The following is a 13,834-nucleotide window of genomic DNA, read 5'->3' as shown; positions in this document are numbered from 1 at the left end:
CCAGTCCTCTCCACCATTCGCGCTTATGTATATTTATGCCAAAAATAAAAATGCGCAGAGCGACCCCGTAAGAAGGGGCGCAAAAGTTTATTTAAGCGTTGAAATGGGGAAACGCGGAGACTTGCGCAGGTGAAATTTCACGTGTAATAAATTTTTTGGCTTTGCCAGAATGTACCAAGAGCTTGAGGAGAGTGCGGTGGCAGGAGCATGGAGCATGGTGGAGGCTAGTCCCAGACGCAACAACGGATGCGCCCATCCGCCAAAGTTACGAACGACAAATTTTAATGTGGATTTGGGGCCCAGGCAGCGGATAGCGTTGAAATCTGAACGAGTGCTGATCCCAAAAATGTTGAGAAAAAGGGGTAAGGTAACGAAATAATACTGCTATTGAGCGGTTGCTGTGATCTTATCCTGTGTCCTGGCGATCTTCAGATTGAGTAAAATATATTGAAGGAGGAAGGTTACAGAAGTGAGGAACCAGTGATCTTCACACCTGCAAAGATGTAGGCCTGTGATCACAGATAATCTTTAGCTGGTTATTTACTTAATATTCGAGTAATCATTCGATCAATGGCTGTGAAGTACAGTGCACTCGCACCTTTTTGGAGGTGGAGATGGGACCACTTTGGGAGCCAAAGAAATATGAAAAGTCAAAGTTTTCACGGAGCTGGCAAGGACAACGCAACGGCAATGACAATGTTTCCGCTGTGTATAACTTTTGCTCAAGGATTTATTGTTAACTGAGGCTCTGCCTGCAGAAGGTACAGGAGTAGGAGTACTCTGGGTGCTGGCTGCTGGCTAAACCGAGTTGTCATAGAGACACATCCATAGACTAGGCAGTGCCACTCTCTTTTCTCTCTGACTGTGACTCCGACTCCGAATGCGGCTGCGGCAGTGACTACGACTACGACTGCGAGTACGTGTGTTCGTGTGCCAGAGTTGCCGCCTCAAAAGCCATTTGTGCTTAATTGCGTGTAGGGCAACTAATGAGCGGAGTTATATACCCAACCAGGCGTCGTAACAGGCGGCAAAGACAGCAGCCAGCAGCCAACAGGCAGCAGGCAGCATCCAGCAAGGCACCAGAGCCTGTTTATAATTTTTCCAAGAGGAGTTGCCGGGAATTTATTTGTAACGCAGCGAAATATTTATATTTTCTTCTTCAAATAAAATGTAACATTAATTTGCGAATGAGAGAGACGGCGACAGTAATGGGCATACTCGCACAAAAGGATGAGGCCATAGCAGAGCTCGAGAGAGGCATAGCAGGGTAGCTAGACCTAGAGGTAGAACAACTTTCTGCCATTTGAATTATGCGTGCCAAAGGGTTTTATCCCGGTGCTGGCCATGGCCTGGTAGAGGCCATTAAGCGCAAATTATATTGGCCGAAAAAGTGTTGTAAATTGCCAGACAAATGACTCGCCAAGGTGTTAATATTGATCACGATTATGGGGGGCAGGCAGGCAAAGAAAGTTTAGAAAGTCTCTGTCATAGAAATGGGGTTGGGGATGAGACAGATTACAGAGGAGTGTCCTGGCCTGAACTTTGCCTTGAATCTGTGCAAATATTAATACCACAATACACAAATAATAATTAAATACATTAATACAATTTCTAAGTCCAAAATTTAATTGAGAGCCAGAGGATAGGAGGGGGCATTGGGGGCTGTAGAGCAGCGATCGGCACGCACACACTCACATGGCTTGCAATGCGCTTGTGTGCGTTGACAGCAGGCAAAACGGAACATTGTATTGTCATCTGTATTGTCATCTTTTTGTCATCCATCTTCCAGAAATTCTTCCTTGTTATTTCCCCTGCTTAGCACAACTGTACCAAAATATGGCTGATGACAGAGGCAAAGCCCACACATTCGGCATCACAACGATACAGCCGATCCGCCGGATAGAGTCCAGAGCTTGTGGTCACTGATTCATGCGGTCGTAGCCCGGTCTGGGGTTCGGATTTGGGATACGTTGGGGTTCGTTTTTTTTGCTTTGGATATGGCGGGGTTATGGGGAGATGGGGTTGGGGCGGCTGACAGCAGCTGCTGTTTCGCTGTCTCGGTATCTCCATTCTCCTTCCGGGGAGGATGGGGGTGAACCTTCTTACGAATGTAATTTTTATTTACACAATTTTAAGCTAATATTACGCTCGAGCCACGCCCCAAAGCCGGACGTAGCCAAATCTGTAGAAGCAAAAAATTAAAAAAAAAAAAACAAAAAACAGAAGGAGAAGTAAAAGCAAAAGCAGCGGCAACGACAACGGCAGAAGCTGAACAAGAACATGGCTGGGAAAAAAAAAACGACAGGGAATTTGTCCCAAAAAAGGATTAATGAAATAAAATTATCTCTTTTTCGGCGTAACGTGAGCCCCAGCAGAGTGTGTGGGGGGATATAAGGTTGGTGGGAGGGGGGTTGGGTGTGTCGTGTAATGCGCCCTTGCCTACACGTTCCCCACCTCACATCTATCCACCCCGCCTCCTTTGCTGTTCTCTGGGTGTACTTCATTTCCTTTTTACGAGTATTATAATGCCTATTTCCATCTCGCTTTCGCTCTCTCTCTATGCCCAATTCTTTTTGTTACTTTTCGTGGGCATACCCTTGGGAATGGGTATACTACATTATTTGTGAGAGGCAAGCAACGAAGTCCCTTCAAAAGATACTGATACTGAACGATATGCAGACTTGCGAAGAGCTCTTAAACCAGCGCCAATTAATCTCAATGAATTTATCATCCCTATGGCAGAACACAGAATTTAGAATTTGGATGGTAAATAGATTTGATAGAAGCTTTTTAACGATACAGTTCCTATCTATCCTAGCTCTATCTTCAGAGTTCATTCCTACTTCATTCGATCTTTTATAGCAAAAATTCAAATATTTTCTACAAAGATTATCCAATTTATGTGCAGCTGTATAGATACTTCCTAAGTAGCATCAAAAATGTCTGTTTATTTGTCTTGAAAACATTTGAAACAAGGAATAGCATCCTATCCTTACTTTATCATATTTTTATCAATAATGCTGACATAAGAAAAAAATTTTTTTCAGGGTATTTCTACCTTCGGCTTATTGTTTCATCACCATATAAATTTTTGTTTTTTTTGTGACATCGTGTGTCGGTAGAATTTTTTCGCGTACTGCTCGTATTTGTTGGGTGGTCGGTCGGTGGACTGGTGAACGGATCTGCTCGGGGCAGCCTCATCAAGTGGGAACACGTACAAATCCTTTGTGTGCCGAGCCTGCTCCGAGCCGAGACGAGGCGAGGCGAGGCCGAACTTGCTTCCTGCTTAACGTTCAAAGTGCGTGTCTCTGCAGATAAATTCTGTTTGTTCTTCCCCCCCTCCACCGCACTGCCCATTTCCACGCGTTTTTTTCCATGGTAATTCCCATATTTTAACATTTTTAAATGCATTCAAATTAAGTAGAGCGAAGGGCAGGGTGGTGGCAGGGCGCCCAAAGGGTTGCACAAACAACACGCAGAAGATAGCTAAATTGCATATAAATAAGAGAAAAAGGAGAGAACTTCTATTGCCACGCGCATTCCATTCCAGATGTTCCACGGATCGACGTTAATTGGCTACGCCACGGCGCCAAGAGATGCTCAGTAAATGGGGAGGTTTGGTCAGTAATCGGGAGACTACTCAAAAAGCAGCATCTGCTGCTTAACGGTCTTCCATATATATACCTTTGAAATTAGCAGAGGCAGAGCGAAGTAGTCGAGTGGAACTGTAAAAGCTGAATTTGGCTTTTACTCGATTGAATTCAAATAGAAATTAATTGGAAAAATAGCGCCAGAAACAAGTAGCCTTAATATAGGGCTTACTCTTTGAAAACTCAAAGCTCACATCAAATCAACAATAAAATCAAACAAATCAAGTTAATTGGAAAAAAATAAGCTTCAAAATTGATTGAGATCTTCTCATTTTTCGGTGGCAATCTGTGCGGTCATCTGTCCTCAAGTATATTAATTATTATTAAACGCTTCTATTCAGTGTGATAGTTGTAGGTTAAAAACTGCAAAAAGGTACCTTAAAATTTTTTCCAAGTGTCTTTTGTCGTGCCAGAAGTTCGAAAATTAATCTAGCCAACACTTCTGATGGGCATCCTTTAGTTTGGCTGGGGACGCGCGGGGGGGGGGCCACCCAAAAAAAAAAAAAAACAAAAAAACAAAAAAAAAAAGGAAGGGGGAAGGGGGGGGGGGGGAAAAAAAAAAAAAAAAAAAAAAAAAAAAAGGAAGGAAGGGGGGGGGGGGGCCGCCGGGGGGGGGGGGGGGGGGGGGGAAACCCCGGCCGGGGGGGGGGGGGGGGGGGGGGGGGCGGGGGGGGGGGGGGGGGGGGGGGGGGGGGGGGCCGGCGGGGGGGGGGGGAAAACCCAAAAAAGGAAAAAAAAAAAAAAGGGGGGGGGGGGGGGGGGGGGGGGGGAAAAAAGGGGGGGGGAGGAAAAAAGGGGGGGGCGGGGGGGGGGGGGGGGGGGGGGGGGAAAAAAAAAAAAAAAAGGGGGAAAAGAAAAAGAAAAAAAAAAAAAAAAAAAAAAAGCATTAGTTAAAGCATTTATTTACATCATATGAACAAACATACATATATTTATGCATACAAATTTTGGTGCATGAAAATACTCATGAACTAGACAGAGAACTGGATGTCATTGGCTGCTAACATCTAAGCAGCAAATATACCGCGTGTGAGTTTCGCTTCGTTGTTGGCTTTTTTCGTTTATTTACTTTAAAACCGTAGTTTCTCATCAGATATAGAAAAAAAATAAAAAAGCTAAAAAGAAAAAACGTGTAGCGCTCTTTTTGCTACCTACTTTTATACCGGTTTTTTCTTTTGTACATCTTTTGCTATATCTGTACATCAATGTCGAATACACATATAAAATGTAGATTATACATCTTCTCTGCTAGCGGATATACGAACTTACGAACTTCTCTTGATACGAATTTATACGTGACTTACTATCAGCAGAAGCACGTTCTTAACAATACAGCAATATGCATTCAAAGGGTATTTCTCGTTTCACAAAATTGTTTTATGAATAGCGACAAAAAGGCGAAATTTTGTAATCTCGAAAACATTGAAAAAAGAATGGAAATCGGGTTCATTTCGTTATTTGAACTGTAAACCTATGCATGTACAGCGCTTATTTTAGATTTCCTCTTTTACTATTAATTATCACATCATTCCATCCATTTAATCTCTTTTATTTATTTTTATTTATTTCCTGTTTGGATATATTTAGATTTATTTTATTTATTTATTATTTTAGTTCTAAATTCCCTCCTGCTATTTGCTTGCTGTAGAAATTGAACTTTAAGCATTTTTAATTAAGAATCTTCAGTTTTATCCAAAATCCTTTCAAAGCCACAACCACCCCATCCATCCAACCTCCCCCATCCACCGCTGCTTGTGAAAATGTCTGAATTCCATTTGGGAATTAATTCAATTATGCACAAATGTCAAGATGAAATTGTGGCTGGATTGAAATTTTCGCTGACACATAATGGGTTAATGGCACGTGGAGTTAAGCGCCATACACCTGGTCCCCCCTGGCCCACTGGCCCAGCCAGCCTGGAGGAGTCGTTGCCCGAAAGTTGATCAAACAAAGGACATAAAGATTTGAAAAACTCGCGCATCATTTCAGTCAACCAAATGGCTATAGTCTGTCCTTTGGATTCACCATTTCTCCGCCTCTGCCTCTGCCCTGCCTGCCGTTGCCGCAGCCTCTTCCTTCATCTCTCTGCCAGCTTAAGCCGAGTCCTTGGCTCTGGCTAAATGAAATACATAAATGTCATTCATTCATTCATTTATGCAAAACTTGTAATAATGACAATCGTCCTAGCCGGAGCCGAACGACACTGTGAGAGCGAAAGTTCTGGCTGAAGAACTGAAGATGTGGCACCACCTCCACCTCCATCTCCACTCCATCCAGCAGCCCAACGTTTCGCCAAATACAAAAATAAATTACCAGCCAACAGAGAAAAGAAACAGGAAAGCAAGCAAGGATTGCTTTGTAGACATTCGGATACCCGAAGCATTGGATACTCTTCATTAAGTGTTAGTCAGTTAGCTATAGCTATAGCTATACACATAGCGTATCGCTGCTGATATGCCCGTATACCCCAACGTGCATCCTTCCTCTGAAATATCAAAGCATCCATTTTGTAGGGTGTACAGGAAAAAAAGGACAGAAAACTGAAAATGAAAATTTTCTGTTGACACCGAAAGATTTTCATGGCAATGGCGACGATGGCTGTCAAAAATTTTGTGTGTACGCGCGCGAAAAATTTTTCTGCCAAGGTGCGATGAATTTTCCGTCCTGTACCCTCATCCTTCTCCTCCTCCCTCCTCCCACCGCAAATCACCGCTGTACCCCTACCAAGTTACCAAGTTCCTTCGCCTGCTACCACTGTTACTACTGGTGCTGTTGTTGTGCGGTAATAAAATTCTTAATGTGCCATTAAATCCTTCCACTGGCAACGTCATCAGCGCGTCATGACTTTTGTCGACGCCAAAAAACCGGCAGCAGCACCAGTATAGCGGGAAAAAGGGAGTGGGAGTGGGAGTGGCAGTGTTGGCTTGGGTTGGAGCTATAGTCCGACTTGAGACTGAAGTTGTCTTGGAATTCCGCCAGGCAGTTGGCAACGGGAATGGGAAAAATCTAACGAAAATGCTCTCTACGAAATGGCACGTAAATAAATTGCAAAGATTTGTCGTTTCAACCAAAAATGGAATGGAAGATGGGCACACCGCTACGCCCACACCCACACCCACACCCTTGCCCACTCTGACTCCATATCCCTTCCCCTCTTCGTGGAACACCTGCACTGGAGGAGGAAGCTTCTGTGCGGTTTGCCTGCCGTCAGGGCCCAAAAGAAAGCGGACAACAAATGAGTTAACATTTTTGGAGCGGATAGCAGGGGCACCACTTTGTCATCATGATTATTGTCATTTGGTTGAGGTGATTCAATGCATTTAGATTGCATAATTAAGTTATGCCCCTTCCCCTTACCCTTACCCGGCCACCAGCCAAATTTTGACGATTGAACGTCCCCGAAATGCGGCATTTGAAATGACGATTGGACTCGTATGCGTAGCGTTAGCCCAAAGACACGACCACCCGATGGGGAGTAGTGATTGTTCCCCTATTTTTATATCCTTAAAAAGGGTATAGACGACTGTGAGCTCTCCCTTGCCACAGTCTCGCCGCGCAACAGTCCCTATGATTGTGATCTGTGCAGCAGCTAAATCTTTCAGGCTAAACATAATCTATTGATTGGTGCAACGGCGTATCCAAAATTCGATACATTGTGAGGCGAGGACGAGGTTCTACGAGGCTCAGCAAAGGCGGGAGTAGTGGAAAGCTTCCTCAAGCCAGACAAGACAACAGCACGTTCTGCGTTTTTTTAACAACATTTTATATATCAACCAAATTATTAGATAAGGAAAAACAGAAAAGATTTGGGGCTACCTTTCATGAATAGTTCTCAATGAATATCAAATTAAATTGTTCAAATTCATTTATTTGTAATGATTTTCATTCATGCATGTGAGAGTTTTTCCGTACACCACGACAATCATTATTTTTTCCCTTCCAGAAGTCTAGAAGCTCCTGTAAAGGCAATTAGGTCTACAAGAATCTTGTTTCTAATGATAAAATTGCCTAAAAGTATTATTTTTAAGTGATATATGGGAATTTACATTTTACCTTCATTTGTCAATGTAAACAATATATTTTTGTTGTTGTTTCTAGTTGTGATAGCTCACACGATAATCGGAAAATCGAACAAACGCAACTGAAACGCACCCATAGGAGCCACCACTAGGCTCCCATGCTAAACCTATGTAAAAAACTGAGTTTTGCCCTAAACGAAATAAATCAACAACTCAACCGTAGTGTAAACAGGCTATTAGTTAATTTCTTAAACATTTTCTACACCCGAAAGCCGGTTTCATAGCAGCTACGCTGTCCCCGATTTCCCACACATCGATAACATCTTAATATCGATAGCCTTGAAACATTTTACAGCACCATCTCGAAAGACATTTTTCAACACCGTCTCGAAGTCCAGCGTGACAATTGCAATTGGAAAAGAAATCTAATTGTTCGAAGAAATCAACGCCATAATAATAATAATGTCCAAGCAGCTTTACCGCTCGTGCACCCTGGGCGACACGTTGCAGGATACTCTCGACGAGCTAATCCAGGTGAGTCCTTTCCCAGTGCGGCGGCAAAGAAGCGGCATTTCAGCGAGTCGCTTCACAAATGCGAAAATATACCATTAACTCTTGGCCCTTCAACTGCCCCACTGCAGAACGATCTGATCACGCCAGCCCTGGCCCACAAGGTGCTCATCCAGTACGATAAAAGCATTATCGAGGCCCTCAAACAGAAGGCGAAGGCAAACTTATCCATCAAGGCGAAAAAGCTGAGGACCTACAACCTGTGCGACAATGTGTGGTCCCTCAAGCTGGAAGATGTCGAAATCCGCGAGCTGCACGAAATCGTCAAGGTCGACAAGGTGAAAATTGTGGCAACCGAAGCCCCAAAGGAAGACAACAAGAAATGATTGTTTAACGACGAAAACGATAAGCCAAATCATTGTTCAAACAACAAAACATTAAACAAAATAGCAAAATAGACATTTGAATTCAGTGATTGATGGATAGGAAATCATAAGCTGCTTTTCCAGTGCATGGCGACGGTGGGTTCCTTTGTGTCGAGTAGCGAGTAGAAGCTTGAGCAGATTCTGTGTGGGTCAGCGAGTTGCCTGCAAAAACTGAGTGCCAGGAAACGTAAAAAAGAAAGAAAATTCAACCATTGAGTTAGTGTCACAATACATACATACACATACGTATTGTGTGTGTGTGTGGCTATAGCCAAGGGTTCGGTCAGACCCACCCCAACTGCACTCTCCACTCCTGGAGCCAAGTGTGGGGTGAGGTGCATGGCTACCGAATCCAGCAGTCGTGGATTGATGGCTCGAGCATTGGCTATGGGTGACCCTCCTCGGGGCAGCAGTGTAACAGTATCACACACAAGTATCAGTATTGCCTTGGCTGGACAACTGATTGTTGCATTCACGAGTTTCCAGTCGAAGACTTTATGACGAGTACATTTGTTGTTTTAGATTTTATTCAATGCATCCATGGGTACAAAAATGATTGCTGCCTGGCAAGGACTTCTACACTTTTACATTCAATTGAATTTGATTACAATTCGATATTACAACTAAGGGAACCGATGCTGACTCAACGATGGCCTTTACCCCACAGCTTGGCTTTGAGCTGCATATACTCTATCAAATTACGTCCACTCTCTGCATCCGTGCTAATTCCCATACGATACCAGTGGGTGCATGAGTGTAGCAGACAGAAAGAACTCCTATTCTGTTAGTCGAACACCACCAACTGAGCTCGATAGATATCCCATTACTGGGGGATTGCATACGGGCAGCCTCCTACGTGGCTTGATGTCCGCGTTCAGATTGTGGAGTACAGCTTCAAAGATTTTCACACGTGGGTTTTGAAGGTGTCCAGTTGCAGGGCTTGCTCAATTGATTCCCTGACGGCCAGATTCTGCTGCAGATGTAGGGCTAGGGCCGACTCGACTTCCAGCAGCCATACATAAGAGCCAATCCCGTCCATGTTCAGTGTGGATATGGGCAGTCTGCCCGAGTATAGGTAGCCAAGGATTCAGCTCATACAGCCGAATCTGATGCCCCTTTAACTCGAACCTGCTCGCGTAGTGCTCTACGGAGGCTTGTCCGAGTCAAAGGAGCCTCAGATTGGGCTGTATGGGACGAAGGAGGCACGCAAGGAAGTGGGCACGGAACTATTCAGTGCGCGCGGTCGGAATCAGGCTGTGCGACGGTAGGTCCGCGACGGCGGACGAAGAGGTTGTGTAGCCTGGCTGTTCCTTTTTGCTGCTTCCCCGGTGTGTGGACCGGTGCGAGTTTGTTTATATTTGTAATCTGCATATTTAATATTCAATAGACTGACTTTAGCAGCACTTTAGCACCATATTTTTCTTCCGCAATTTCTTTTTGTTGTAAGCTCAATTTTCCTGTCACTCGCTCCAAAGTGAAGTTGGCTGCGCCAAGAAAAATATCGATTGATATATTGAATTGCAATAATCGGACCAGTTATTCGACTGAAAGCCAGTAGACGTGTCTAGAGAAGGCTACGAGCAACAATTTATCTATCATGCTATTCCTTCTCTATGCAGCAAATTTAGCCAAGTCTTTTCAGCGATATATCGCAGAATTTTCAAACCACCGACATCCATGAGACAATTATTTTCCATCTTGACGCATGAAAGGAAGAAGCTGTTGTGCGTTTTTAATTTTTAGTTCTTGAAACCACCATTGGGGCTGAGGATGTGGCGGTGTATAAGGAGGACATCAAAGTCAAGCAGCAGGCGTGGATTGACTTTAATGGTTGAAGCAACCAAAAGGCGCGAGGAAGCTCTAAATAATTACGAGGCCGGCCACCCAAGCAAACCGTGAGGACTTGAACCCGATTCCGATTTTCAGTGTGCTACCATCCTTCTCCCCACCCTTTTCATAACTTATTTCTGCTTTTGTTTCGGAGGGAATGCATTTCGATTGTCGGTCTCCACTGGCCTCCTCTTCGAGTGTTTAATATTTCTGCCTCGGGTTTTCGCCGGTGCCGCACAACAAAAGCTGGCTCTGGATGGCCACTTGTCGATATTTAACATAATTGTGGCATTGTGCAGAGTTCACCCACGCACTGGCCTACACCCCCCTGCTTGGGCGAAATCAAAAAGAGTTCAAGTGTCAGCGTTTAAGTCGTCGGTGGCTCCAGAGTACCGCCTCAGGCAGTTAATGGACCAGCCCTGCGTTTCGGTCCACAGGGCTCAGCTCACGGCGGATGTGCAATTGCAGCAAGAGGCCGCTGCCTATACTGTAATTACTGCTGCATATGGTATATACTCATACATACATATGTCTGTAAGTGTATGTGGCATGCCTAAGCATTTATGCCAGCTTTGAGACCATGTTTCAAGTATTCCAAGAATTCCAAGAGTACAAGAATGATCGGTGGGGCATAGCAATCAAGGTAGGTAGGTACCCTTATGGGGAGTGCTGAGGCATTGAGCTGTGTTTACGCTTCAATAGCCAAACTATGAGAGAAATTAATGAACGAATGTAGCTATAAATTGGCTTTGAACTTACATATAACTTTAACCACTAAAGGTACAAGAGAACTAATTCAAAATTAATGAAAATGTAGGCGAATTTTTTCTTTCCATTCACTTCTGGCCCTTCAAACTCCTCAACGGAGTCTTGGACTTGCCCTGAAGACTCTGCCACTAGGCTCTTTCCAGTTGTTGTGGTAAATATTTAATATATTTTATCCCTCTAAGTCGAATTCCTTCTTTAAACCTTTCACGGACTGTCTGCCACTTTCTGTTATTGTGTAGGCATTATTTTATTGTACAGCAGTAGGCCCTTGGCATTTGACTGTCAAAAATCTATAGTTGCCAAAATCCACAGACTTTATTCAGTTTCTTTCGAGCATTCGAATACTAAACATCAGCAGTAAACAAAATAAATTCAAAATTCATTCTGCAAGCCATTCTTTCTCTATTAAAAAATTACAAGTATCCACAGTGATAATACATTTGACTGTCTGTCACACACAGGTATGCTGCAACTTTATACTGAATCATTTTCTTTCTAAAAAAAAATCAAATCTTTAGATTTTGAATATTTTTCCAAATTTTGTTGCAGAACTGCTTTGGTTTATAATTTCCGGTCGTTTAGTAAATAAAAAGTGAGTGCAAGTGAAATTTTTAATTGAAATTGCATGGCAATAGCATCTTTGCAGCACTCTACTCTTCAATCATGAGACGTGTCAGCGCAATGTTCCGTCCGGCCATGGGCTCCGTCAGCTTCTATGGGCAGGGTGTCTCTGTCGCCCCCGAGCTCAGCCCCCTTCGACGCAGCATAAGCCACAGCGCCATCCAAAGCTTCAAGCATATTAATAAGGAGACCAACTGGAATGTTCGCATGACTGGAAGCGGCTCAATGCTATTCCGGAGCAGACACATGGGTGATGGCAACGCCAACGCCAAGGCCAAGGCCAACAAGCCCCCCAAGAGTAGCGACACTGCCCGCGTAATGCCACACACCAAGCTGGCGACTTCAACAGCCAGTGAGACAGAGCCTGTGGCCCGGATGCAGACCCCGGATTATCGAGAGTACGCCCGCTACCGCAACTCGATACGTGAGAGCAACATGTGGCGCGACCCCGCCCGCCCGGACACCAACTGGCTGAAGCCCCGCAGCTCTTCGACCTACAAGCCGGACTTTGCCAACACAGAGCCGGATAGCTTGAAGCGGAGCTTTATGCGCAGCCCGGACGAGAAGTCAAAGGATATGGCGAATCGCGACTTGGCAAAGGCCGTGCAGAAGCTGCGCTTTATACCCAGCCCGGCCCCAATGTCCGCCACAGCCCAAGTTGTACGCCAGACCGCCGATGCCTTGGAGTCGCTTCCCAAGCCTTTTGAGAACAAATTTCCCCGTGCAAACACCACCAATCGTCGCACGTTCATGCGTTCCGCCACTGAACTCTCTCCCAATAACCAAAAGAAGAGGTTTTAATCGATCTCAGATGCCAGCAAGAGTAGAGCGCCGCATATAATTTGATTGTACAAATATCAAAAAAAAAAACTAGAAATAATTAAATTAATAATGCCCAAAGAATTGGGCAACACTAGCACATTATAAATATAAATAAATATAATAAATATAAATACATATATGTCAAATTAAGACAATTAACATACTGGCGGACTCGCGTTGTATTTGGAATAAACAGTATCGAATATATGTACATGCACACACACTTATGTATGTACCTAAATACATAGAGTTCAAGTCCCTATTGAACTTCCAACAATTGTGGCCCTTGGTATTGATGCCAGGACTCTGAACTCCCGGACAACGGCTTAGGCCGGACAAAGGCTTCAAATTCGCGAGGTTTCAGAGAGTAATCGCGGCATCGAATGCCGATCGTTGAGGCTCGGTTCTCTCTTCTCTTTGCTAGAATCGTGTTCCGCTTCTTGTCGCTCTCTCACTGTTAGCACTCTGTTAGTTTTGTTCGCTCTGTGGCTCTGCTGACTCTGCTGACTCTGTTACTCTCTGTGGCTTCCCACCACAACCATTCCACACATATGACATTCCTTTCCTTTCCCTGAGTATCTCTGAGCTGTATATACGGTTGCGAGTACTCGTATTATCAATAAGAAAGCAAGAAGAAAATTTGTGTGCGCGTTAGAGGAGGAGGAGGGCAGGACAGGGTATATGGATGGCAACACCTTCGCTACGGCCATTAATTTTTACTGCTTTTGGGTTTTCAATTTGCCCCGAAGAAGGAGACACAACGAGCACGCGGATGCCATTTAACGCTGCATAGAAAATCAAACGCAAAAGGTCAAAGACAAAGACAAGAAGTGGAAGTGAAAATAGCAGGGTGCAGGGTGATGGTGCAGGGGGAAAGCACCTTGTGATATATGCCAAGCCCTCTGTCTCCCACTGTCTGAGTGTCTCAGCAGCCACGGGTCTTCGGCCTCCCCCTCCACTCAACCACCAAATGGACAGGACCAGTAACCCTTTATCGAGTCAGAGCAGGAGCAGGAGTCGGAGCAGAAGCTGGCAAGTGTTGATTTAGGGTTGCAAACAGAAATTATGATAATGCCTGTGAAAACAACAGAACTCCGAGTGGCAGGGACACCAAGAGATATATAGACAGAGCCAGAGGAAGGGGCCAAAACCCCAAAAGCAAAGGAAAATATATTAAATGTTATTGAGA

General features: G+C 44.4%; 2 protein-coding genes across 4 annotated transcripts; both read left to right on the top strand.

The window, feature by feature from the left end:
• Window positions 1–8,097: 8,097 nt before the first annotated feature.
• LOC111081171 (transcription initiation factor IIA subunit 2-like) lies at window positions 8,098–8,636 on the top strand. Its single transcript, XM_022377159.2, has 2 exons — window positions 8,098–8,203; window positions 8,311–8,636. Exons 1-2 carry the CDS (start codon window positions 8,132–8,134, stop codon window positions 8,563–8,565), a joined length of 327 nt encoding a protein of 108 aa, XP_022232851.2. The 5' UTR covers window positions 8,098–8,131; the 3' UTR covers window positions 8,566–8,636.
• Window positions 8,637–11,513: 2,877 nt separating this feature from the next.
• On the top strand, window positions 11,514–12,776 carry LOC111081168. 3 transcript variants are annotated; one of them, XM_022377155.2, is made up of 3 exons: window positions 11,514–11,663; window positions 11,721–11,775; window positions 11,849–12,776. In XM_022377155.2, exon 3 carries the CDS (start codon window positions 11,866–11,868, stop codon window positions 12,622–12,624), a length of 759 nt encoding a protein of 252 aa, XP_022232847.2. In that variant the 5' UTR covers window positions 11,514–11,663; window positions 11,721–11,775; window positions 11,849–11,865; the 3' UTR covers window positions 12,625–12,776. The 3 variants fall into 3 exon arrangements, with proteins under 3 accessions (XP_022232847.2, XP_022232846.2, XP_022232849.2); XM_022377154.2 differs by having other exon boundaries at window positions 11,515–11,663; window positions 11,838–12,776; XM_022377157.2 differs by lacking the exon at window positions 11,721–11,775 and having other exon boundaries at window positions 11,515–11,663; window positions 11,838–12,776.
• The last annotated feature ends 1,058 nt before the right edge of the window (window positions 12,777–13,834 follow it).

Source organism: Drosophila obscura, unplaced genomic scaffold, assembly GCF_018151105.1.
Source record: "Drosophila obscura isolate BZ-5 IFL unplaced genomic scaffold, ASM1815110v1 contig_97, whole genome shotgun sequence".
Lineage (NCBI taxonomy): Eukaryota > Metazoa > Arthropoda > Insecta > Diptera > Drosophilidae > Drosophila > Drosophila obscura.
Note: the sequence above shows the minus strand (reverse complement) of the source record. Positions and strands in the feature narration are given on the sequence as shown.

Coding starts and splice junctions, on each gene's coding strand:
- LOC111081171 (XM_022377159.2), top strand. CDS start 8,132: ATGTCCAAGCAGCTTTACCGCTCGTGCACCCTGGGCGACACGTTGCAG. Junction 8,204..8,310: donor CTCTCGACGAGCTAATCCAG/GTGAGTCCTTTC, acceptor GCCCCACTGCAG/AACGATCTGATCACGCCAGC.
- LOC111081168 (XM_022377155.2), top strand. CDS start 11,866: ATGAGACGTGTCAGCGCAATGTTCCGTCCGGCCATGGGCTCCGTCAGC.